General features: G+C 46.6%; 1 protein-coding gene across 1 annotated transcript in view; it reads left to right on the top strand.

Annotated features, from left to right (window-relative positions):
* The first annotated feature begins 3274 nt into the window (after window positions 1–3274).
* The window catches only part of fgf9 (fibroblast growth factor 9), a 44742-nt gene continuing 20651 nt past the window's right edge, over window positions 3275–27365 (top strand). Inside the window, exon 1 of the mRNA XM_008107995.3 lies at window positions 3275–4694. Within this exon, the coding sequence (XP_008106202.3) occupies window positions 4412–4694 (283 nt within the window). The 5' untranslated portion in view covers window positions 3275–4411. The remainder of the gene's footprint in view (window positions 4695–27365) is intronic.

Raw genomic sequence — 27365 nt, forward strand, 5'->3', positions numbered from 1 at the left:
AAGATTTATTTGGATCTCATTTGCTTTGGAGTGCTCTGGGGCAAAAGGTCTGGAGAACAAGCCCTATGAGGAGGGAATTTAAAAGCTGGGAATGTTTAGCCTGCAGAAGAGAAAGCTGAGAGGAGACATGATTGAAGGCCATGGATAAATATGTGAGGGGAAGTCATAGGGAGGAGGGAGCAAGCTTCTTTTCTACTGTCCTGGAGACTAGGACGCAGAACAACGGCTTCAAACTACAGGAAAGGAGATTCCACCTGAACATTAGGAAGAACTTCCTGTGACAACTGTTCAGCAGTGGAACTGTCTGCCCTGGAGTGTAGTGGAGGCTCCATTTTTTGAGGCTTTTATACAGAGGCTGGATGGCCATCTGCCAGGGGTGCTTTGAATATGATTTTCCTGTTTCTTGGTAGGGGGTTGGACAGGACGGCCCACGAGGTCTCTTCCAACTCTATGATTTTATCAAGTGTTGTTAAAGGCTTTCATGGCTGGAATCACTGGGCTGCTATGAGTTTTCTGGGATGTATGGCCATTTTCTAGAAGCATTCTCTCCTGATGTTTTGCTTGCATCTATGGCAGGCATCCTCAGAGGTTGTGAGGTCTGTTGTAAACTAGTAAAATAGGGTATATATATCTGTGGAAGGTCCAGGGTGGGAGAAAAAACTCTTGTCTGTTGGAGGCGTGGATGTTTCAATTAATCCCCTTGAAAAGCCTTGCAGCTTCAAGGCATGGCTGATTCCTGCCTGGGAGAATCCTTTGTTGGATTCCCCCAGGCAAGATTCACACTTGCCTGCAACAGACAGTTCATTCTCCCACCCTGGACATTATTCCACAGATATATAAACCACACTTGCCTAGTTTCCAATAGACCTCACAACCTTTGAGGATGCCTGCCATACACAGATGTGGGCAAAACGTCAGGAGAGAAGCTGCAGGGCTTTTCAATGCTAATCAACATTATTAATTGCAGCATTCACACTTGCCTCCAACAGACAATAGTTCTTTCTCCCACGCTGGAGCTTCCGCAGAGATATAAACCCCACTGGCCTAGTTTCGAACAGACCTTACAACCTCTGAGGTTGCCTGCCATAGATGTGGGCGAAACGTCAGGAGGGAATGATTCTGGAACATAGCCATACAGACCGGAAAACTCACATTCTGTTAAGTGTTTGACATGCCCAGGTCACCCGGTGTGGGTCTCTGTGGCCTGGCGGGAATTCGAACCCCGCTCTCCAGAGTCCTCGTCCAACGAAATAAAGACCGACTGCGCCGCATGAAAAAATAAAACTTTCCACTAAGCCTGTCGAGCGTCGGCAGCTTGAGCCTTCCCTGCCACCCGATGGGCTGCTCTTCTCTCTCCATTGAGCTAAATCCCGGGAGCGTTTGTGTCCGAGACGGATCCGCTCTCAATCCGCTCTGACGCGCGGGTCCAGTGCCGCCTTTCTCGATGGCGTTGGGCGCGTCTCCTCGCCGGACCCTCCTCGGGGAGCCAAGCCTGCCCACCTGCGCTTTTCTCACAACAAACCCGCCTGGGTGTATTCCTGGGCTGCTGTTCAGGGTCTGGGGTAGGCCAGGGACTCGGACCGCGGAAGTCTGCCTCAGATCGGGTCCTCCTCCGCCCCAACTCCCTGGTGCAGGGAGTCTAAACTATGTCTAAACGGCCTCTTGCTTTTAATCCTGCTTCCGACCTGCGTCGGGCACTCCGTTTCCATCCACCGCGGCTTCCAAGTTCCTGGTCCTTCCCACCTTCCTTTATTTCTGGGTTGCTGTGACTTTTCCGGGCTGTATGGCCGTGTTCCAGAAGCATTCTCTCTTGAAGTTTCACCCGCATCTATGGCAGGCATCCTCAGAGGTAGGAGCACCTGGTGGCGCAGTGGGTTTAACCCTTGTGCCGGCAGGACTGCTGATCCTAAGGTTGCTGGTCATTCAACATTGCAGGTGAGCTCCCTCTATCAGCTCCATGTGAGAACATGAGACAAGCCTCCTACAAGGATAATAATAATAAAACTTTATTTATAAAACTTTATATGGTAAAAGCATCCAAACATCCGGGCGTCCCCTGAGTAACGTCCTTGCGACAGCCAATTATCTCACACCAGAAGCGACTTGTAGTTTCTCAAGTCCTGACACTGAACAAAAAATCCTCAGAATTTGTGAGGTCTGTTGGAAGCTGGGCGAGGGGGGTTTATATATCTGTGGAAGGTCCAGGGTGGGAGAAAGATCTCTTGTCTGTTTGGGGCAAGTGTGACTGTAGCAATTGGCCACCTCGATTAGTATTGAATGGCCTTGCACAGGCATGGGAAAACTTGGGCCCTCCAGGTGTTTTGGACTTCAACTCCCACAATTCCTAACAATTTACCGGCTGTTAAGGAATTGTGGGAGTTGGAGTCCAAAACATCTTGATGGCCGAAGTTTGCCCATGCCTGGCCTTGCAGCTGGGAGGCCTGGCTGCTTCCTGCCTGGGGGAATCCTTTGTTGGGAGGTGTTTTTTCCCCCGTGTCAGGAGCGACTTGAGAAACTGCAAGTCATAGAATCATAGAGTTGGAAGAGACCTCATGGGCCATCCAGTCCAACCCCCTACCAAGAAGCAGGAAATCGCATTCAAAGCACCCCCGACAGATGCCCCGCTTCTGGTGTGAGAGAATTGGCCGTCTGTAAAGACGTTAGTGTTTTATCATCCTGTGGGAGGCTTCTCTCATGCCCTGTTTGGTCGGAGGTGTAGCTGCAGGGCTGTAGCCAAGGGGGAGGGGGGGTTAGGAGTTCAACCCCCCCTCCCAAATTTTTCAGGTTAAAAAACCCGCTGGTTTACAGTACTTATGAATTTTAACTGGTTAACCAAATCCCCATGAGTGTCTACTAAAGTTTATCTGTCTTGGGTGTCCACTGAAGTTTATCCATGATTTCTAAATTATTTTGGTTTTGGAACTACTCCTCGTGATTCGCTAAAAAAAAAGTTTCAACTCCCTCCCTCCGTATTTTTTTTCCTGGCCGCCTGTAAGGCCGTTACCCTGGGTGTTTGATGTTCTACCATCCTATGGGAGTCTTCTCTCGTGCCCCGTTTGGCCGGAGGTGTTATCTGGCCCTGATTACCTTCTGCCTGGGGATTCTCCTCTTTTTATTTGGATGTTTCTTGATTTCCTCTTTCCACGAGTGCCGCAGAGCAGTAAAAAGAGCGGCAATGGCCTGGAGCAGGCGGAGGGAAGCGGGGAGGGAAGGAGCGGCGGCTGCTCTCTAGTGCTGCGGAGGTGGAGGTTGGGCGCTAGGACCGGGGGGAAGTCTTTCGGCCTCCCTCCTTCTCCCTCTCTCTCTCTCCCGCCCGCAAGCTGGACTACCTTAAACCCAACCCAATGCCTCTTCCTGCGCCACTTTCCCCTGCGAGCTTGGATGGAAGAGACACAGCCGAGGGGGAGAAGAAAGGGAGCGGGCGAGAGAGCGAGCTGGGCAGGCGAGCGAGCGAGCGGGCGCTCCAGCAGCAGCAAAGGCAGAGGCAGCTCGGGGAGCGGAGAGCTTGCCTACACCTGTTCCGCCGCACCGAAGGCTTTGCCGGCTGCCTCGCTTGCTTGCCTTCCTTCGCGTGGAGGAGCAGCAGGAGGAGGAGGATCCTTGCCACCCTCCTGCCTCCTTAGAGGATTCTGCATCATAGCGGTGGACGTCAAAAGTTTATTTTTTAATTAAGCAGTAAAGAAACAAGCCTTTCTGGGAAGGGAAAAGGCCAGTGTGCGGAGCCCTCCCGCCTCCTCCTCCTCCTCCTGGCGGGGTTCATTCTGGGGGATCTCGGGCGTCCTTCTGCCTTCTCGGGCGTCCCCGGTGCCTCGGAGGCGCCGAAGTTGCGATGCCGGCTCTGCTCCGGAGCCCCATGGAGCAAGTCCGGAGCCTGCTCCTCCTCATGACGGCCGGATGGGCGGAAGAGCTGAGCGCTTGCTAGAAGGGCCAGCCCGCGGGAGCCGGATCTCTCTCTCGGTCTCCATCTCTCTCTCCGCTCGGGCTTGGAGGGGAGGATGAGCCTGTGCGCGGCCCCCGCGGCGGCAGAGGAGGGGGCTTCCTAAGAAGGCGCCGCTTTGACCTTGAGCCCCAGACCCGTCGCTTCGGAGGCTCCGGAGGAGAGGACACCGCCTTTGCCTGCCTCTCTCTCTCGCCTTGAGCCTTATTGATGGATTAAAGGAAGAACCTTTGGGCTTGGAAGTGGGAGGGGAGAGAGAGTGGCGGCGCAACCTGCTCCTTCCTCCTCCTTCTCCTCCTCCTCCTCCTCCTCCTCCTCCTTTCCTTGCTTTCCAGGCAACGGGGAGAACCCTCGAGTCCTGGGTACAAACGTGACGGTTTTGCTGCAAGCGAGGGACCTCCCCCCTCCCTCCCTCCTTCCTCCCCTCTTCCTTCCTTCCTCCCTCCCCCTCCTCCTCCTCCTTCCTTCCTCCCGATGGCTCCCTTAGGAGAAGTTGGCAACTATTTCGGGGTCCCGGATGCGGCGGCGGCGGGGGCGCCCTTCGGGAACGTGCCGGTCCTGCCGGCGGACAGCCCGGTCCTGCTCAGCGACCACTTGGGCCAGGCCGAGGGGCTGCCGCGGGGCCCGGCCGTCACGGACCTGGACCACTTAAAGGGCATCCTGAGGCGCAGGCAGCTCTACTGCAGGACTGGCTTTCACTTGGAGATTTTCCCCAACGGCACCATCCAAGGCACCAGGCAAGACCACAGCCGATTCGGTAGGTAGGCGCCATTCAAGACTTGCTGCCTCTTCTTATTTTGGGGTTGCTGCGAGTTTTCCGGGCTGTAGGGCCATGTTCCAGAAGCATTTTTCCCCTGACGTTGCGCCTGCATCTATGGCAGGCATCCATAGATGCCTCCAACATCAAGCCGAGGCTGGATGGCCATCTGTCGGGGGTGCTTTGAATGCGATTTCCTGCTTCTTGGCAGGGGCTTGGACTAGATGGCCCATGAGGTCTCTTCCAACTCTACTATTCTATGATTCTATGACATACAAGAGTTCTTTCTCCCACTCTGGACATTATTCCACAGATATACCTGTTTCCCCTAAAATAAGACATCCCCAGAAAATAAGACCTAGTAGAGGTTTTGCTGAATTGCTAAATATAAGGCCTCCCCCGAAAGTAAGACCTAGCAAAGTTTTTGTTTGGAAGCATGCCCACCAAACAGAGCACCAGAGCATGCAGGATCAGTAAATGTACGTACCATAAAGTGTTTTACATGGAAATATTGGTAGTAACAAGAAATTCTTGATAGGATTCACAGTTTGTCTGGTTATGCTGGTTTATGATGACAACTACTGTACAGTATAAAATAAATGTTCATTTTTTTGTTCAACAATAAATGTGAATTCTTCTTCATGGAAAAATAAGACATCCCCTGAAAATAAGACCTAGCGCATCTTTGGGAGCAAAAATTAATATAAGACACTGTCTTATTTTCGGGGAAACACAGTATAAACTCCACTTGCTAGCTTCCAACAGACCTAACAACCTCTGAGGATGCCTGCCATAGATGTGGGCAAAATGTCAGGAGAGAATGCTTTTGAGGTATATAATGCCTCATATAATGCCTCCTATTATATGCCTATTGGAGCCCCAGTGGTAAAGTGTGTTAAAGCGCTGAGCTGCTGAACTTGCAGACCGAAAGGCCCCATGCCTGCACTAGTGTGATGAAGACTTATATCCAGGGTGGGAGAAAGAACTCTTGTCTGTTGGAGGCAAGTCTGAATGTTGCAGTTCATCACCTTGATTAGCTTTCGTATAATGCCAAGTTTTTAGCTTTGTGTTTTCAAATACATTAGAGCTGTACCCTCAGCTTGCTTCTGATACGATAAATAAACAAATACCTTGATTAGCACCGAGAAGCCTTGCAGCTTCAAAGCCTGCCTGGGGGAATCCTTTGTTGGGAGGTGTTAGCTGGATGACACAATCAATGCCAGGCAACACCTCCCAACAAAGGATTCCCTCAAGCTTTGAAACTGCAAGGCCATTCAATGCTAATCAAGGTGATCCACTGCAACATTCACACTTGCCTCCAACATACAAGAGTTCTTTCTCCCACTCTGGATATTATTCCAAAGATATATAAACCCCACTTGCCTAGCTTCCAACAGACCTCACAACCTCTGAGGATGCCTGCCATAGATGTGGGCAAAACGTCAGGAGAGAATGCTTCAGGAACATGGCCATACAGCCTGGAAAACTCACAGCAACCCTTCTTCTTTTTGCTTTTTCTGGTATGGAGGCAATGGGATGGAGGAGGATGAGTTGATGTTGATGATTATATTGCTATAGTTGTTGAAGAGCTCTGAAAGGGAGGGAGTCTCAAGGTGCTTTGATTTCCTGCTTCTTGGCAGGGGGTTGGACTGGATGGCCCATGAGGTCTCTTCCAACTCTATTATTCTATGATTCTATGACCTGCAAATGGCATGCACCAGGGACATCATTTTTTTAAGCAAAGGGCCACATGTGTGAGGGGAAAACCTATAGCTGTAAGTACACTGCATGTTCCCAGGCTTGTGCTTATGGGCAAACAGAAATAAACTAACAATAATGCTATTGCAATAATAATACGTAATAATAATAATAATAATAATGTGTTGTCGAAGGCTTTCATAGTCAGAATCTCTGGGTTGCTGTGAGTTTTCCAGCCTGTATGGCCATGTTCCAGAAGCATTATCTCCTGATGTTTCACCCACAACTATGGTAGATATCTTCAGAGGTTGTGTGGTCGGTCAGTTGGAAATTAATCAAGCAGGGTTTATATATCTGTAGAAGGTCCAGGGTGGGAGAAAGCAAGTGTGAATGTTGCAATTGGTCACCTTGATTAGCCTTACAGCTTCAAAGTCTGGCTGCATACTGCTTGGGGGAATTCCAGGCATGAAACAATTTTGGCTAGCTAACACCACCCAACAAAGGATTCCTCCAGACAGGAAGCAGCCAGACCTTGAAGCGGCAAGGCTATTCAATGCTAATCAAGCTGGACAATTGCAACATTCACACTGGCCTCAAACAGACAAGAGTCCTTCCTCCCACCCTGGACCTTCCAAAGATATATAAACCTCACTTGACTAGTTTCCAACAAACCTCACAACCTTTGAGGATGCCTGCCATAAATGTGGGTGAAACGTTGGGAGAGAATACGCCTGGAACATGGCCTATACAGCCTGGAAAACTCACAGCAACTTAAGACTAAAATGATAACTCCCCAAATTCCACAGGGCAGTTGTCAAACTTCAGTCTACAGCAGACATGGGCAAACTTGGGCCCTCCAGGTGTTTGGGACTTCAACTCCCACAATTCCTAACAGCCTACCGGCTGTTAGGAATTGTGGGAGTTGAAGTCCCAAACACCTGGAGGGCCCAAGTTTGCCCATACCTGTTCTGCAGTACAGATGTTGCCTGTTATGTGTTGACCTCCTTGAATATGCGGAGGTCGAAGATACTGGTTTTAAGCAAATACTCGCGAATCTCCACCAGTTCCCATTGGATTCCAATGGGTCCCCTGCAGGGAGGAGTTAGCCAGCCTGGATCCAGCCCGGTGAAAGTTCCTACTCCTGCTGGGAAACGTCCCTCTGCTTTTCCTTGGAGGGTCGAGTGGGGCGGGCTGCGAGGGAGGCCGAGCCAGAGAGACGCCCCTCCTAATCCCCGCTCCTTCCCACCTGCCCGAAAGGCAAAGCGGAGCGAGGAAAGACCCCGCCCCCGCCGAAGGGGATCCCCGAAGCAGAACGCTCCGAGGAATCCTTTCCGTGACTCAGCAGAGGAGAGAGCTCGCCTGAGGCAGTGGGTTGCGCCTCCGACTCCGGAGACCTCGGTTGGGCCATGGAGACCCCCTCCCTTGGGTGACCTTGGCAGGTGTCACTCTCAGCCTCAGAGGAAGGCACAGGCAACCCCCTCTGAGCAAATCTTGTCCTGAGAACCCCTTGGGTGCCTTCAAACGACTTGAAGGCACACAAGAACACAGTGGAGTCACTTGGGGCTCGATGCAGTTAGACCAGCCATGGGCAAACCTGGGCCCTTCAGGTGTTTTGGACTTCAACTCCCACAATTCCTGACGGGAAAAAAGGGCTAGAGGCTATTAGGAATTGTGGGAGTTGAAGTCCTGGAGGGCCCAAGTTTGCCCACAAGGATTAAGGGATGCATTCATAAACTCCTGCCAACCTAGCAGTTTGAAAACTTGCCAATGTGAGTAGATCAATAGGTACCGCTCCGGCGGGAAGGTAAGGGCGCTCCATGCAGTCATGCCGGCCACATGACCTTGGAGGTGTCTACGGACAACGCCTGCTCTTCGGCTTAGAAATGGAGATGAACACCAACGCCCAGAGTCAGACATGGACATGGGACATGATTGTTGTTAAGGCTCCAACTCCCTTCAGCTCCTCCCAAAACTCCCCTTACTCGGTTTTAGGAGGAAAGCTGAATAGCCGGGACCTGCATTGCATCAAGGCACATCCTGTCCTCTCAGAGCTCTTTCTGTCACCTGTTAACTGACATGGATGAACAGCTAGAACTACTGAACCCCATTTCACAGAGGGTGGTAAGGTAAAGGTTTTTCCCTGGCGTTAAGTCCAGTCGTGACCGACTCTGGGTGTTGGTGCTCATCTCCATTTCTAAGCGGAAGAGCCGGCGTTGTCCGTAGACACCTCCAAGGTCGTGTGGCCAGAGGGTACAGGCATAATTTTAACCATCTGCTGGATCAGCTGCACCTTTACTAAAGCTCTGTCTGCTTACCTGCGCATTTGGTCTCTTACAATAACTGCTACTTGCCCACCCTGTTGAAAGAGTAGATGTATCTTCCATTAACTAGAGCATGGATCCACTTTAAATCCTGTTTCTGCCTCTTGCAGAATGCTGGGGTTTGTCGTTTAGTGACACCCAGGACCTGTCTGGCTGAGCTGTTTAAAGCCCCCTCCCTAAAGTGGATTTAAAGGGGATCCATGTTCTAGTATAATAGGAACTTTTAAAAATCCCAAACCTGGGTTGCTGTGAGCATTCCGGGCTGTATGGCCATGTTCCAGAAGCATTCTCTCCTGATGTTTCACCCACATCTATGGCAGGCATCTTCAGAGGTTGTGAGGTCTATTGGAAGCTAGACAAGTGAGGTTTATATATCTATGGAAGACTCAGGTGGGAGAAAAAAAAACTGTCTGTTGGAGGCAGGTGTGAATATTGCAATTAATCGCCTTCATTAACATTGAAAAGCCTTGCAGTTTCAAAGCCTGGCTGAGTCCTACCTGGGGGAATCCTTTGTTGGGAGGTGTTAGCTGACCCTGATTGTTTTTTGGTCTGGAATGTGGAAAGTCCAGGTTGGGAGAAAGAACTCTTTAGGCAGGAAGCAGCCAGGCTTTGAATCTGCAAGGCTATTCAGTGCTAACCAAGGTGGCCAACTGCAACACTCACACTTGCCTCCCACAGACACCACTTGACTAGTTTCCAACAGACCTCGCCGATGTGGGCTTCAAGGTCTGCCTGCGTACTGCCTGAGGGAATCCTTTTTTGGGAGGAGTTAACTGGCCCTGATTGAGTCATATCTGGAATTCCCCCTGGCAGTGAGCAGCCAGACTTTGCAGCTGCAAGGCTATTCAGTGCTAATCAAGTTGGCCAATTGCAACATTCACACCTGCTTCAAACAGAGAAGGGTTCTTTCTCCCACCCTGGAGATATATAAACCCCACTTGCCTAGTTTCCAACAGACTTCACAACCTCTGAGGATGCCTGCCATAGATGTGGGTGAAACGTCAGGAGAGAATGCTTCTGGACCCAGGAAAAGGAGAAGAGTGTTCCAAATGGAGATAAAAGCTAGAGGTGGGTGGGAAAGACACGCGGAGAGATATAGTTCCCCAAACGGGAGTTCCGGGGGGTGGGAGAGGCAGAGAGGGATAGGGCTGGGGCTCTCCATCCCCAATGAAGCAATCTTTTCGCTGGGCTGGGTTTTGCGGCGTGGAGCTGCGGAGCGGAGGCAGGAGGGCGATTGGCTGGGCCGGGATCCAAAGCCGGGGAGCTTCTGGTGCGTGAAGAGGCGAGATTTGCACACGCTGCGGCTCAGCCCCGCGGCAGCCGGCGGGCTCACGGCGCTAGCAGGTGTACGGCGGCCGAGCTGGTGCGCCCCGCTCCCTCGCACAGTGGCCTTGGCAGCGGCACCGGCAGGAGGCCGTCGCCGGGTCCTAGACCCCGCCCTGCTCCTCGCCAGCTGCCTCTCTCCCTTCCAGGGCTCCTCGCAGATCTGATGCAGAGGGAAGGCATCCCCGACGGCGCTGACCTCTGTCGCTCCTTTTGCAGTGAGACCCCAGGATGTTCTTCCTATTTCTTGTGCTCCTTCTTGGAATTATGGAGCTGGAAGACACCCCAAGGGCCATCCAGCCCAGTTCCCTCCCCTGCAAGGAAGCACAATTAAAGCACCCCCGACAAATGGCCATCCAGGCTCTGCTTGAAAATCCGTCAGAGAAGGCGGGAGACCTACCGCACTCTGAGGCAGCATATTCCACTGCCCAACAGCTCTTATATCACGAAGTTCTTCCTAATGTTTAGGTGTAATCTCTTGTCCTGCAGTTTGAATCCCTTGGTCCAGTCTTTAGAACATCAGGAAAAAGCTTTCCCCTCTCTTCAATCTGACATTCTTTCAAATACAGTAGAGTCTCTCTTATCCAGCATTAACGGGCCGGCAGGATGTTGGATAAGCAAAAATGTTGGATAATAAGGAGGGATTAAGGAAAAGCCTATTAAACATCAAATTACATTATGATTTTACAAATTAAACACAAAAACATCATGTTTTACAACAAATCGACAGAAAAAGCAGTTCAATACACAGTAATATTATGTAGTAATTACTGTATTTACAAAATTAGCACAGAGACTTTGCAATTTATTGAAAACATTGACTACAAAAACATTGACTACTAAAAGGCAGACTGCGTTGGATAATCCAGAATGTTAGATAAGCGAAGGTTGGATAAGCAAGACTCTACTATATGTAAACATGGCTATCATTGGGTTGTTGTGAGCTTTCCAGTCTGTATGGCCATGTTCCAGAAGCATTCTCTCCTGACCTTTCGCCCACATCTATGGCAGGCATCCTCAGCAGTAATGAGGTATGTCGGAAACTAGGGGAGTGGGTTTATATAGCTGTGGAATAATGTCCAGGGTGGGAGGAAGAACTCTTGTCTGTTTGAAGCAGGTGTGAATGTTGCAATTGGTCAGCTTGATTAGCCTTGAATAGCCTTGCAGCTTCAAAGCCTGGCTGCTTACTGACTGGGGGAATTCCAGACATGAATTAATCAGTTAACATCTCCCAACAAAGGATTCCCCTAGGCAGGAAGAAGTCAGTATCCTCAGAGGTTGTGAAGTTTCTTGGAAACTAGTCAAGTAGGGTTTATATATCTGTGGAAGGTCCATGGTGGGAGAAAGAACTCTTGTCTGTTGGAATGCTGCAATTAAGAACGTTGATTAGCATTGAAAGGCCTTGCAGCCTCAAGGCTTGGCTGATTCCTGCCTGGGGGAATCCTTTGTTGGAACCACCTTGTCAGACTACACAGGGAAGCCACTGAAATCCACAAGCATGTGGACAATTTCAACAGAAAGAAGGAAACCATGAACATGAACAAAATCTGGCCAGCAGTATTCATTAAAATAAAAAACAGGACAGTAAATAAAGAACAACACTCTGAAAAGAGGGGAATTCCAGACATAAAACTATCAGGGCCAGCTAACACTTCCCAACAAAGAATTCCCCCAGGCAGGAAGCAGCCAGGCTTCGAAGCTTCAAGACTATTAAATGCTAATCAAGGTGGCCAGTTGCAATATTCAAACTTGCCTCCAACAGACAAGAGTTCTTTCTCCCACCCTGGACATTCCACAGGCATTTAAACCTCCCTTGCTTAGTTTCCAATATACCTCACAACCTCTGAGGATGTCTACCATAGATGTGGGTGAAACGTCAGGAGAGAATGCTACAGCCTGGAAAAGTCACCGCAACCCAGTGATTCAGGCCATGAAAGCCTTCGACAACACATGGCTATCACGTCCCTTCCCAGTCTTCATTTCTTCAAGCTAAGTATATCCAGCTCCTGGAGTCTCTCCTGATAGGACTTGGCTTCCAGATCTTTGATCATTTTGGTCCCCTTTCTCTGGACATGTTCCATCTTCTTAAGTAGCCTTAAGAAAGGTATTAAAATCCACATTTGACCAATGCTTGCTTATGTTTAGAGCACAAGTAGAATATTGCCCTAGAACAAGTTTTGGATTTGTGTTGTTGAAGGCTTTCATGGGTTGCTGTGAGATTTCCGGGCTGTACAGCCATGTTCCAGAAGCATTCTTTCCTCCCATTTCGCCCACATCTATGGCAGGCATCTTCAGAGGTTATGAGGTCTGTTGGAAGCTAGACAAGTGAGGTTTATATATCTATGGAAGGCCCAGGGTGGGAGAAAAAACTCTTGTCTGTTGGAGGCAGGTGTGACTATTGCAATTAATCACCTTCATTAGCATTGAAAAGCATTGCAGCTTCAAAACCTGGCTGATTCCTACCCCAGGTATCCTTTGTTGGGAGATGTTAGCTGGTCCTGATTGTTTTTATCTAGAACAGTTTCAACTGGAAGTAGCCAAGCTATTCAAACAAATGGGAATCACACAAGCTTCCCCTCTTCAGCTAACCCTAGTGCAAAGTTGAAAGGGCAGAAGTGCTTCTGGAGTGCAAAAACAAGACTGTCCATGTAACCCTCGGCCTTTGGCAAAGGGAAATAGGTGAGCGGGATCCAAATGAAGAGGTACAAAAAAGACTTTGTGATCAGCTTGCTCTTTGTTTTCTTCTCCTCAAAGGCAGGATTAAATCCTAAATCTGTTTTAGGCACAGTGGCTAGAATAGCCCATCAGTCATGTGGTCATTGCCTTGGAACGCCCTTGGAGTTTTAGATGTTAAACAGTAGTTGTTCCATGTTTTGTGGAAGGCTTTCATGGCCGAAATCACTGGCTTACTGTGAATTTTCTGGGTTGTATGGCCATGTTCCAAAAGCATTCTCTCCTGATGTTTCGCCCACATCTATGGCAGGCATACTCAAAGGTTGTGAGGTATATTGGAAACCACGTTCTTACCATCCATCAAGGGAACCACTGAATGCATAGGGAAACTGATAAAGAAACACAACCTACAAACTATCTACAGACCCACTAAGAAAATCCAACAAATTCTATGTTCTGTAAAGGACAAGAGGGATCCTCTCACTTCTGCAGGAGTCTACTATATACCATGTAGCTGTGGACAAGGCTACATAGGAACCACCAAACGCAGCAATGCTCAAACATGAATCAAGGAACATGAAAAGCACTGCAGACTAATTCAACCAGAGAAGTCAGCCATAGCAGAGCACCTGATGTATCAACCTGAGTGAAACATCAGAAGAGAATGCTTCTGGAACATGGCCATACAGCCTGGAAAACTCACAGCAACCCAGCTTGCTCTTTGTTTTCTCCTCCTGAAAGGCAGTAATACATCCCAAATCTTATTTTAGATATTTGGTTAGAATAGCCCATCAATCATGTGGTCATTGCCTTGGGAGGCCCTTGGAGTTTTAGATGTTAGTTAGGCAATAGTCTAAGTTTTCCGGGCTGTATGTCCATGTTCCAGAAGCATTCTCTCCTAACGTTTCACCCACATCTATGGCAGGCATCCTTAAAGGTTGTGAGGTCTGTTGGAAACTAGTTTATATATCTATGGAATGTCCAGGGTGGGAGAAAGCACTCTTGTCTGCTTGAGGCTGGTGTGAATGTTTCAATTGGCTACCTTGATTAGCACTGAATAACCTTTCAGCTTCAAGATCTAGCTGATTCCTCTCTGGGGGGATCCTTTGTTGGTAGTTGTTAGTTGGCCCTGATTGTTTCCTGTCTAGAATTTCCCTGTTTTCAGAGTGTTTTCTTTATTTACTGCCCTGATTTTAGAGTTTTTGAAACAATAGTAGTCCCCTGCCCTGACAGCAAAGATCAGCAAATTTCTTCTTTTTGCAGGGACTTGGGAACAGGAGAACCTTGTAACTTGACCTCCTCTCTCCCTCGGTAACCCAAGCTCTCTCCCTGCCCCCCCCCCCTCGGCTGTTCCTTTTGTCTTTCCACCAGGCTCCGAGGGTCTAGACATGTGTCTTGAGGCACAGAGGAGTCATTGTAAATTCATAATTCGGCCCAGGACTGGAGCTGAGTGGAAGGAAGGAAAGGCGTGCCTCTTGCATCAGATGAAGCTCTGCAGAAGGTTCTTTCCCCATCTTTGGGTTCCTAAACCCCATCCCAAGAAATCTAGAGCAACCTGGGGGTTGGGACCCCTGGGGAGGTCTCAAGGGGGTGTCAGAGGGGTCTCCAAAGACCAGTATTTTCTGTTGGTCATGGGGGTTCTGTGTGGGAAGTTTGGCCAAATTCTTGGTCAAGATCAATCATTGTTTGAGTCCACAGTACTCTCTGGATACAGGTGAACTACAACTCCAAAACTCAAGGTCAAGGCCCACCAAACTCTTCTAGTATTTTCTGTTGGTCATGTGGGTTCTGTGTGGGAAGTTTGGCCCAATTTTATCATTGGTGGGGTCCAAGGGGCTCTTTGATTATAGGTGAACTATGCAACACTCCACCAGTGTTCAAATTTGGGCATATTGAGTATTGTGCCAAGTTTGATCCAGATCCATCATTATTTGAGTCCACCATGCTCTCTGGATGAACTACAACACCAAAGCTGAAGGTCAATGCCCACCAAATCCTTCCAGTATTTTCTGTTGGTATTGGGAGGTCTGTGTACCTAGTTTGGTTCAATTCTATCTTTGGTGGAGTTCAGACTGCTCTTTGATTGTAGGTTAAGTATAAATCCCAGCAACTACAACTCCTAAATGATATTATCCACCCCCCCCTGCAACCTCACTAATATTCAAATTTGGGCTTATATGGGGTATTTGTGCCAAATTTGGTCCATTGAATGAGAAGACATTCTGCATATCAGATATTTACGACTCATAACAGTAGCAAAATTACAGTTATGAGGTAAGTAGCAACAAAAATAATTTTATGGTTGGGGGTCACCACAACATGAGGAACTCATATTAAGGGGTCACTGCATTAGAAAGGTTGAGAACCACTTATTTATTTATTTATTTATTTATTTATTTATTTATTTATTTATTGTGTCAGAAGTGAACCGAGGGTACAAGTTGTAATGTATTTGAAAACACAAACAAAGTTTAAAAACAACAACAACAACAACAACTTGTCATTATACTAAATGTCCTTTGACCAGTAGCTGGCCACTTGGAGTGCCACTGGTGTTTCTGTAAGAAGGTCCTCCATAGTAAATGTGGCAGGGCTCAGACTGCATTGTAATAAGTGGTCTGTGGTTTGCTCTTCTCCACATTAGCATGTCGTGGACTCCACTTTGTAGCCTCAATTCTTAAGGTTGGCTCTGCATCTCATGGTGCCAGAGCACTGTCTGTTCAGCGCCTTCCAAGTCACCCAGTCTTCTGTGTGCCCAGGAGGAAGTCTCTCATCCGGCATTAGCTACTGATTGAGGTTTATTTATTTATTATTTATTTACAGTATTTATATTCCGCCCTTCTCACCCCGAAGGGGACTCAGGGCGGATCACATTATAACACACATAGGGCAAACATTCAATGCCCATAAACACATCAAACAGAGACTGAGAGACACACGCAGAGGCAAGTTAACCTTCTTCTGAGGGGATGTTCGATTCTGGCCACAGGGGGGAGCAGCTGCTTCATCATCCACACTGACGGCACTTCCTCATTCCAGGTCGTAAATTAGTTAATCTTTCCTCCCCACTTTATAAGTGGTACCTTATCTCCTACTTGATAGATGCAACTATCTTTCGGGTTGCTAGGTCAGCAACGAGCAGGGGCTATTTTTTATTTTTAATTGACGGGTGCTCACCCCGCCACGGGCTGGCCTCAAACTCATGACCTCATGGTCAGAGTGATTTAAGGCAGCTGCTCAACAGCTGCGCCACAGCCCGGCCCCAGGTTCCAGGTCTTAGCCTGCCACTTTTGGACTCTTGCTTGTTGAGGTATTCCTGTGAGTATCTCTGTAGATCTTAGAAAACTATTTCTTGATTTAAGGCGTTGGCATGCTGGCTGATACCCGAACAGGAGATAGGCCAGAGATGTCGATGCCTTGGTCCTTTCATTGCTGGCTGCAACTTCCCGGCAGATGTCAGGTGGTGCAATGCCAGCTAAACAGTGTAATTTCTCTAGTTATGTGGGGTGTGACTGTGCGGCATGTCTCATTAAGAACCATATCCACTGGTTTAATGTGGTGAGATGTATTCCACACCGGGCATGCATATTCAGCAGCAGAATAGCAAAATGCAAGGGCAGATGTCTTCATTGTGTCAGATTGTGATCCCCTTTTGTACAATGTTATTTTTAGTGCCCACCTTTTGCTTGATAGTCAAGCAGTGCTTCTTGTAAGTTAGAGCACAGTCTAGGGTAACTCTCAGGTATTTTAGTGTTCTGCAAAACTCTAGTGGGATTCCTTCCCAGGTAATCCTCAGAACTCGAGATGCTTGTCTGATCTTAAGGTGAAAAGCACATGTTTGTATTTTAGATGGATTAGGGATCAGTAGGTTTTAGGCAGTAAGAGCACCTAAAGCTTCTTAGACCTTCTGTTCAACCATTTCAAAGCTCCCTATTTGGGCGGTGATGGCACGATCGTCAGCATAGATGAAACTCTCTGTGCCTTCTGGCAATGGATGTTCATTTGTGGAGATGTTAAACATTGATGGAGCAAGCACACTCCCCTGAGGCAGGCCGTTCTTCTGTTTTCGCCATCTGCTTCTTTGGCCCTGGAATTCAACAAAAAAGCTCCTGTTTTGTAGCAGATTTCCTATGAAGTAGGAGAGGTGATAGTCCTTTGTGATATTGACCGAGTCCCTACCTTTCCCTACATCCTAGTCTTTTATACTTTTATCACTGGCGTTTGCGATTAGTACTCCTAATACATTGCATAATTATAATTTTATTCATCTCCTCCAAGACTGAAGATTGAAGTGTCATGATAGCGCCTCTGTCCACTGGCTATGCTTTTAGTCTGTGATGTTGTGTTGTATAGTTTGATATATTAATTTGTTGTGATTGTTATGTATTTTATATTGTTGTATTTTATTGTATATTGTTGGGCCTGGTCCCCATGTGAGCCGCCCCGAGTCCCCTCGGGGAGATGGGGCAAGATACAAGAATAAAGTTGTTGTTGTTGTTATTATTATTATTATTATTTTTATTATTATTATTATTATTATTATTATTATACATTTTTCTCAGGAGAAGGTGATGATTTACAGTAGGGGTCCTCAAACGTTTTAAGTGGAGGGCTGATTCACAATCCCTCAGACTGTTGGGGGGCTGGACTATGATGAAATAGTACAAAATTAGGATTGTTGTTGTGTGCCTCCAAGTCATTTCAGACTTAGGTCAACCCTAAATCTAAAGTTTATGACAGAGGCCAGGTAAATGATCTTGGAGGGCCTTAGTTTGGGGACCCCTGATCTAGATGATCTCATAAGACCATAGGTAAGCAAAGAGACCTCCAAAGACCATCTAGATGGTCTCATAAGACCATTGGTAAGGAAAGGGACCCTCAAAAGCCATCTAGATGATCTCATCAGGCCATCAGAAGACCATAGATAAGGAAAGGGACCATTTAGATGGTTTCTTAAGACCATAGGTAAGGAAGGGGCCCCCCAAAGGCCATCTAGACAATCTCATAAGGCCGTAGCTAAGCAAAGAGACCTTCAAAGACCATCTAGACAATCTCATAAGACCATAGGTAAGCAAAGAGACCTCCAAAAACCAGGTAGACTTAGGTGAACTCTAAAGTCTAAAGTTTAGGACAGGGGCCAGGTAAATGACCTTGGAGGGCCGCATCTGGCCCACGGGCCTTAATTTGGGGACCCCTGATTTACAGTGTCATAGGCTGCTGACAGGTCTATGAAGACAGCTCCTGTAATCTGCTGCCTTTCAAACCCATCTTCTATGTGCGGAGTCAGGTTCAACCCTTGTGATGTGCAGCTTTTGCCTTTCCTGAAGCCATAGATGGGTCTATTTGTTCCATAATTCTATGCAAAATAAGTCTCCAAAACTTGGTAAAGATGGCACAACAAGGAGATTGGTCTATAGCTTTTTGGGTCATTGCGGTCTTTGCCTGGTTTCAAGATGGCTATGACTCTTGCTTTCCTCCAGATTTTTGAATGACCCAGTGAGATCGACCTAGAAGCTCTCTGCAAAGGAAGGCATGCGGGTTGCTGGCTTCCACAGCACCCGACAGGCGCTCCCCTCAGGGCTAGCTGCGGGAGGTTCCCCAGCTGCCTTCGGAGCGTGCCATGCGCGTGGATTCACTCACACAATGCTGCTTGCCCCTCTCCTGGCTCGCCTCTTTCCGCAGCCACGGTTGGGTTCAGCCTCCCGTTGGCAGAAGGCGCGCCTGACGAGGCTGCTGCAAACTTCGGGACGCTCAATTGCGGAGAAAGCTCGGCGGCAGCGGGAGGGGGGTCGAGTTTGGAGTCTGGTGCCGAAGTGTGTGTGTGTGTGTATATATACGCCTTCTCCCTCCCTGAGGAGTGGTATGGCTCATAAGAAATTCTGCCGCAAACAGTAGCATGGGATAGCAAGGGGAGAGGATGGAACCTGCAGAAATCCCCCTTCCCTGGGCTGAGGCTGTGAATTCTGCACGAGGGGCTCTTGAAGGGCACGCAGCCCCAGGACTGGCGAGGCGACTGGCAAAGCCGCGCCCCTCCGAGTCCCGGCCGCGCCTCGTTGCACAATTCTCTTCCCCCAGCTGCCCGTGCGTGCTAAGCTCAGCCTGCCGCTTCCAAGCCTATTTTTGTCCTTTCTTGCCCTTTCTTTTCCTCCTCCCTCCCCCTCCCCCTTTCCCTTTCCCCGGCGCAGCCGCGAAGGAGGAATTAACATTCAGCCCACATTCTTGACTAGTTTGTAGTCTCTTGCCCACCTCCGCCAAAGAAGTGCTTTTGCCTGACCTTTCTTCCCAAGGCAAGGTAGACCTTCTGAAAGTCAACGTAAGAAAGGATGCTAGCTTTAGGTATCATTTCGTTGGGTTTAGGTATTATTTCACTGGGAAAGTCCTGCTCAAACGGGTTCGGTGCAGCTTGCATGGTTTTCTGATCTTACTGTAAGGTAAAGGTAAAGGTTTTCCCCTGACGTTAAGTCCAGTCGTGATCGACTCTGGGGGTTGGTGCTCATCTCAATTTCTAAGCCAAAAAGCCGGTGTTGTCTGTAGACACCTCCAAGGTCATGTGGCCGGCATGACTGCATGGAGCGCCCTTACTGTATCCATCTCCAAATACCTGCAGAGGTAGCCGTCAGAGGAAGGAGTAGGCTTGTTATGTGTACAATGAAAGCTGGGCTAGAACTCCTGTTTGGAGTCTGGACAGCCAAATGATAGAAGCAAATCTATTGAAGAGTAAAATAGCCCCAAGGAACTCCCATCAGTACTTAAAGTTTGTTATGCCGGGCAAGTTTTTTTAAGATTAGGCCTGGGCAAACTAAGGCCAGGGGGCCTGGGGGCTGGATGCGGCCCTTTGGGTGCTTACCTTAGGCCCTCCTCATTTCCCCTGTCTTAATGACACATAATGGATCACGGTGTCCTTATGCCAAAGAGATAGGGAGGAAGGCACATAGCAGCCGAGAGCCCTCTGGTGTGCTCTCAGCCACCATGTGTCGCACCCTCCTCTCAACATAAGGACGGTGAGAGAGGCCAGGAGATGGCACTCGGCGGCTGATAGCCCTCTGGAGCACATTCAGTCACCAACTGTCGCACCCTTCTCCCGGCATAATGCCAAGAGGACAGCCAGAGGATCAGGAGGAGGATGTGAAGGAGGATTGGGGCAGTCACCACATGGTCGCCTTCCTCCCAGCAGAAGGATGGGATGAGCAGCCCGACTTTATGCTGGGAGGACAACCTGAGGATGACCCGGGCCCTGCCCTGCCCTGCCCCCTCCTGGCACCATCCTTTCCTGGGCCCTCTCCAGCCGGTGTGTGCCCAGCCCCCCTCCCTCCTGGCCCTGCCCTCCTGACTGGACCCACAATGTGGCCCCAAGGCAAAAAAGTTTGCCCATGCCTACTCTAGATGCATCATTGGTGGGGTTCGCTGTGCTCTGTGGCTGTAGGGTAAACTACAACTCCCACTATGGTGAGTCAGTCCCCTCAAACCCCTCCCGTAGGTTGAGTTAGTCTGTGTGCCAAGTTTGGTCCAGGTCCATTGTTGGTATAGGTCGCAGTTTCCTTGGTTGTGGGTGAACTACAACTCCCAGAATGGAAGGTCAGTTCCCTCCAAACCCCTCCAATAATCAAATTTTAGCATATCAGGTATGTGTGCCAAGTTGGGTCCAGATCCATCGATGTTTGGGTTCACAGTTCTCTCTGGATGTAGGTGAACTACAACTTCTCCAAATCAAGGTGAATTTCCCCTAAAGACCTCCCATTTTTGATTTTTTTGCTGGTCATGGGGGCTCTGTGTACCGAGTTTGGTCCAATTTCATCTTTGGTGGAGTTCAGAGTGCTCCTTGACTGCAGGTGAACTATAAATCATAGTACCTACAACTCCAAAATGTCCAGATTAATTCCCCTCAAAAGCCACCAGTATTCAAATTTGGGCATATCAGGTATGCATGCCAAGTTTGGTCCAGACTCATAATAGTTTGGGTTCATAGTGCACTCTGGATGTAGATGGACTACAACTCCTATAAATCCCTCCAAAGACCTCCAATATTATTTGTTGGCTGTGTGGGTTCTTTGTGGCAAGTTAGTTCTAGGTCCATTGTTGGTGGAGTTGAGAGTGCTCTTAAATTGCTGATGAACTATACATCCTAGTCCCTACCCACTCCTATAGATCATGGTGAATTCTCCTCAAACCTCTCAAGTATGTTCAGTTGCTGATCAATTCCTCTGTTTGCTGTGTGCCATAGAAAAGGGTAGGAAAGGGTTATGTGATTTCCCAAGATACCATCAGGCTGCAGTTGGCTGTGTTGGGAGTTGCAACCCAACAACATCTAAAAGACTGCCATTCCCATCCCTGTTGTAAGATGCTAGACTCAGCCTTCTCCAACATAACACCCTCCAGATACAATGTGCATATTTCCAGTCCACATATTAGAGCTCTGTTATCTCTAATAGAACACCCTTCCATCACCTCTGTCATACCAAAATGGAACAGGACTTCTATGTGTAGATATGACAGACTTAGAACTAAAGGAAACAATAGTATCCCTCTGCTTTTTGTGGTATGACTATGGGTTGCCATGCCTTTCAAGCTATGAGGAGAGGCAGGTAATACATAATAAAATAATAATAATAATAATAATAATAATAATAATAATAATAATAATAATTATTATTATTATTATTATTATTATTTCCTTGGTGGTACAATGGGTTAAGCCCTTGTGCTGACAGGACTGCTGATGGAAAGGTTGGCAGTTCGAATCCAGGGAGCGGAGTGAGCTCCCGTCTGTCAGCTTCAGCTTCCCATGTGGGGACATGAGAGAAGCCTCCACAGGATGGCAAAATATCTGGGTATTCCCTAGGAAATGTCCTTGCAGATGGCCAATTCTCTCACACCAGAAGCAACTTGCAGTTTCTCAAGTCGCTCCTGACATGAAAAAAATATTTAAAGTAAAGGAAAAACAGTTGGGTACACTCAGGCATTAACACAACTGTGGCAAAACCTATCATTTTCAAGCGTGTGTGCATGCATGCAAGCAATCAAGCCATATGTGGGCTGTTGGAGGAGACACTTCACTTGACCATGACTGCCTGACCTTTGTCTGGGTATAATCCAGCCTCAGAACCTTAACCTACCTCATAAGATTGTTTTGAAGATAAAGGAAGTGGACACCATGTGTGCGACCTTCAGCTTTTTGGAAGAAAAAATTGGGATGGGATGTCACTTCCATTAAATATATTTGATCCGTGTCCTTGCAGTATATAACCCCTGTATTAACATTTGTATCTGTCATAATCAATTAATGGTGAACATTTAAAAATGAGGTGTGTATGTGTGCGCGTGTCTCCCTTTTATTATGCAGTTATAATTTGTTTAAATTAGAGGAACAAGTACTGAATATGTGCATTACATCCCTCATTAGCTTCAGAGCATTTTCCTTACCTGTTTCTCCAAGCAAAATCTCCAGAAGGAAAGTGATTAGTTAAATAAGATGATAAGGGAAGGCAGTGGGAATGCACACAAACACACACATGAGTGTGCACTCAGGCACACATATGCACTCATTTCTGTCCCTTTTTTCTACATTTTTCTATATTTTTCTGCAGTCAGTGACCTTCCATGGGTAGCGTGTGACTCCAGCTCTCTCTGCACGTAGGTGATGATGCAGCAATAGAATTGTTGCAAAGGCTGGGGAAAAAACTGAGGGCTGCTGCAGCTCCAACACATCTGAGCTTCTCCAGAATTGCTGCAGATGAATTGCAGTAAACTGTACTCCCCAGGTTCCATTCCTTTGCCAGCTGTTCCTTAGGAGGCGTGCAGGAGCATCTTTAAGAGCCTTGTGAAAATGCCTCCCTGGCTGATAAGACAAAATAGGATCACAGCGGTGATTGGCAGGATATTTTCTTTCCAACTGACTGGGGATGCCTAATTATGATTTTCCTAAAACCGAACAGTATGAGTGGGCTGTTTCACAAATAGTTTGGAGTCTGTGTTACTGGAGCATTCAATGTTTTTTGCGGTGACATAATAAAGTGGATGACAATTACGATTCAGTTTAGTGTATCCAGATAGTGTAGGTAGATATTGGTCTCTGTTGCCAATAGATTCAGGCAATTCAATTATTGTTATTATGTTAGATCCAGAGGAGCTAGTAATGCATCCTGCTGGAATCATTGCACAGGGTGTTTCAAAATGTTGGACCCACTTTCAAAGCAGTATATTTCATGATAGCATATTCATGTTACAATTACACAAAAAGATATAAACGGTTTATCAAGTTTTACTAAGCATTTTGAGCCAGAAGCAATCTAAAATAATCTGTAAATGGAGAATATCTCATGAGGCTTTATGTTGCACTGTCATCATCTTGCAAATGATTGAGGTTAGGGGCTGTTTTTGTGCTGGGAGAGGCATCTAGTGGTAATCCTTTGAAATTTTTTGCCCCATCCTTTCTCACAGTAAGAGTTTCATTCATGAGTCAGATATTTTTTTTATCATGTCAGAAGCAGCTTGAGAACATATTGCAAGTGGATTCTGGTGTGAGAGAATTGGCCATCTACAGAGATGTTGCCCAGGGGATGCCTGGAGGTGTTGCTAGGAGGCTTCTCTTATGCCCCCCAAGCTAGAGCTGACAGACGGAAGCTCACCCCGTCTCACGGATTTGAACCGGCAACCTTCAGGTCAGTAACCCAACCTTCAGGTCAGCAGTTTACAAGGGTTTAACCCAATGCGCCACTGCGGCTCCTTGCACCATGACAGAGATATAGCAATTTGAATCAGGTCCATCTTTTTGAAATACCCTGCATTTTAATCACCATTAACTTGTCCCAGTGATATTTGTGCAACTAAATTTTGTACAACTAATTTTGAGTTAAACCCAGTAGCAGTTAGCAGTTTCTAGGTGTTCAAAGTTTTTCATAAAGGAAAGCTTAATTACAAACTAGCAATTGTGTTGTAATATGTTGTCTCATCTTTAAAACGCTGCAGGATTCTTTTGCTACAATAGTAACCCTTTGAGAGCTAATTCCATCTACAGTATATTCTTTTAAATCCAGGCATGTCCTCTGGGTAGATGACCCTGGATTCAATAGGATTCAGTTGAGGATAACTGTAGCTAGGATTGCAAAACACAGAAAGAAGGGAGTTAGTTCTGTTGATGTCAATGCTACCATTTATCAGCACACATAGGATTATGCTGTTGGACTTGTGAACATCAGATGCAATGAAAAGTGCCTGATAAAGTAAGGAGAGTATGACTTTGCTGTGATCAGTAGTGGTGAATGAGGCCTCTTTCTCTTTTTTTATTCCTTTGCTGAGCTAGCTGTTTTTACTAGTTTGAGGACTTAGCAAATCTGGTTTCTAATCTTTCATGCTCTCTATACAAACGGAAAGAAGAGTCTAAAGTGTTTTATGCCCTTGCCATCCAACAGGTCATCACCAAAACTTTGGAGGTCCCCTCAAACTTGCAAAATTTTATCCCCAGAGGCCTCTTGGAGATACATTTTCCATAAATTGTTGATAGTAAGTGCCTAATACATTATATACCTGGTGCAGCCTACGTGCTAAGGGAGACACTGGGAGACCAGGGTTCAAATCCCTGTTTAGTCATGGACATTGGCTGGGCAACTTTGAGCAACTGATGCTCTCTCAGCTTCAGAGCTGACAACCTACCATTGAATATGTCATGGCAAGAAAGTCAAATGACAAGTTCACTTTAGGTTTCCCATAATTTGGAAACAATTTAAATGCACCCAGCAACAAATTTTGTAAGCACTTTGGCCCCATCCTGTGAGAAAAGGGGGTATACATTGAATGAATGAGTGAATTGTGACAGTCCCTATAATCAAATTAACAAATGTATTCAATATTCAGGTAATAACAAACTGTAATAGTGTTGTGTGGTTTCCGGGCTGTATGGTTGTGTTCTAGCAGCATTTTCTCTTGACATTTCAGCTGCATCTATGGCTGGCATCTTCAGAGGATCACTGAATATGCCAATCACAGATGCAAGTGAAACATCAGGAGAGAATATTTCTGGAACATGGCCATACAGCCTGGAAAACACACAACAACCCTGTGATTCCGGCCATGAAAGCCTTCTACAACAGCCTGGAAACCAGACAACACTCCAGTGAGTCCGGCCATGAAAGCCTTCGACAATAAACTGTAGCAGTTTTTGTATTTACTTTATGAAGTGTCTTTTGTAAAGTTAATGTTTCTTAATGGCCATTCCTAAATACTTTGCATAAGAGGAATAGCACACAACATTATATTGTTGCTGGGAATTCCCTCCCTCACCTTACTGTGTGAATTTCTGGTACATTCAAAGGTAAAGGGAATTATGGGAGTGGGATGGGAAATAATGTAAGTATTCCTATGAATCCAAAAGTCTCAGCCAAAAGTCTGACCCTATGAGCTCTGACTCCATTGCACCATTGCGTGCTCCCAAAGTGTAGCTGTTACTTGCCTGTGGTGAATAGGCAATAGCACCCCTATTGCTACCTTTTTAGAAAGCATTTAGGTTGCAACATTATTTGCCCTTGTATAGTCTGTACAGCTAACTCTACTCAGTTAAAAGTAGAAATGTTCCTTTTTAAAATCCCTGCCCACATTTTGATTAGAAAAGCAGTACTTCTTTCATATTGCCTTGCACTGAGTCATACTTCATGGAAGTTATGTTATGTTAACTTATTAAAGTTTTTACCTTTGATAAAGAAACACCGCCTAACCTTTTTTGGCTGAAAGGGACAATGTAGTTATGTTCCAGAATAACTACATTGCTTTTTAAATATCCTGCAGTAAATTGGAGTTAATTGGTTACATTTCATGCCAGTCTGATTTGGAAAAATGGAAACCTCAAAGGATGTTCCAGATAATGCTGACAGAAACTTTCTAATATATACCCGGTGTAGCCTGCATGCTGAATTATGTAATACTGGGAGTCTGCTGGCCTCCATTTAAATCTCTTGCAACCTCCTCTATGGGAAACCATTGTCTAGCTACCAGATTTGTCAGAGGACCAGGTGGAATGTTGTTGTTGTGATGCCAGTATCATGACAGAGTCACCAGTGAAAATCAAATAATCTATAAATCAACTAGTCCTGCTTTTAAAATGAATTTTTGGGTAGTACTTTGCTGTGTTATTGTGAATCAGTATGGCGATCTTTAAAAAATATTTTTTTTGCTGTATAAATCAAGAAAAATGCCAAGAATAAAGAGCAGGTCAGATGATAATCTATTGGGAATGTCAGCTTCTAGTTGGCATTTGCTTCTAGGTCACCTTTACAAATGTGTCATCTCTGACATTATTCAGGACCATTCCTTCGCAGGTTGTTGGGTTCTGAGGAGATAGGATTGTAACCTCAACAGTACTTGAGCTTATATTATGTGCATTCAGAATAAACTTTAAGCAAATAATTTATGGACAGCCCATGATCCTGAACCTGATTTCTAATTTCAAAAGCTCTCTGAAGGCATTCAGTTCAGCAAGGACAGAAGAGTGTGTTTTTTGTGTGTGCGAGGAGTGACTTGAGAAACTGCAAGTCGCTTCTGGTGTGAGAGAATTGGCCATCTGCAAGGACATTGCCCAAGGAAGCCTGGATGTTTGATATTTTACCATCCTTGTGGGAGGCTTCTCTCATGTCACTGCATGGGGAGCTGGAGCTGACAGACGGAGCTCATCTGCTCTCCCTGGATTTGAAACGTGGATCTGTCAGTTAGCAGTCCTGCTGGCACAAGGGTTTAACCCATTTCACCATCAAGAGCTCCTAGAAAAGTGTGGTGAAAAGAGAGAAAACTGCTTTTGCTTCTATCGCTGACTTTGCTTCCACCCAATGTTTATGTGAGGCCTTCAACAAATTACTTGCAAGGGACTACCCTTTAAAAGAAAAAAAAAAAGCCCATCTCTGAATTAAATAATAAAGTTCTTAACTCAGGTCCTTTCTATATTGTCCAATATCCCAGGATCTGATCCCAGATTATCTGCTTATCCCAGATTATCTGTCAGTGGAGACTCATATAAGCCAGTTCCAAACAGATAACCTGGGATCGGATCCTAGAATATAAGGACAGTGTAGAAGAGGCCTCAGTTTAAATGAATTGGGCTAAGTCCAAAACAATTCATACTTTATGAGCAGTGTTGCTCAGAATTGTTTAGCTATTGGTGTAGTACAGAGCAGGCATTAACGTAAGATTTTTAAAAATTGCAGTATATAAGACGCACTCTATTGAGTTTCACACATGACTTGGCTGAGATATTTGGCTGCCTGTTGTAAATGAAAGATGGCATTTTCCTCTTGATTTCACCAAAGAAAGTTATCTGATTGGTGGTTGAATCTGATTTCTACTCTTCTTGCTTTGGCTGATGAAAGTTGGCACCTAAAACATCTGGAGATCTGAGTTGGGGAAAGCGATTTTAAGCAATAAGTAGATTTAGTAGGGCTTGGTGTTACCCAAAAATGAGATTTAGTAAATCTGTCTGAACAACTGACTAGTTCTTTTGCAGAATGGTGGAATACCAAATTGGAACATTGGGGCTTCTGCTTTTCAAGTGCATGATTCAGAGTTTTGAAGCAATGTGTTAGAAGCTACAATATCACCTGTGTTATTTTTTTGTATAATAACAAAGTCAATGACTTTACTTTTTTAAAAAAAAGTAATGTAACAATTGATAGTCATG

This window comes from Anolis carolinensis, chromosome 3 (assembly GCF_035594765.1).
Source record: "Anolis carolinensis isolate JA03-04 chromosome 3, rAnoCar3.1.pri, whole genome shotgun sequence".
In the NCBI taxonomy this organism is placed as follows: domain Eukaryota; kingdom Metazoa; phylum Chordata; class Lepidosauria; order Squamata; family Dactyloidae; genus Anolis; species Anolis carolinensis.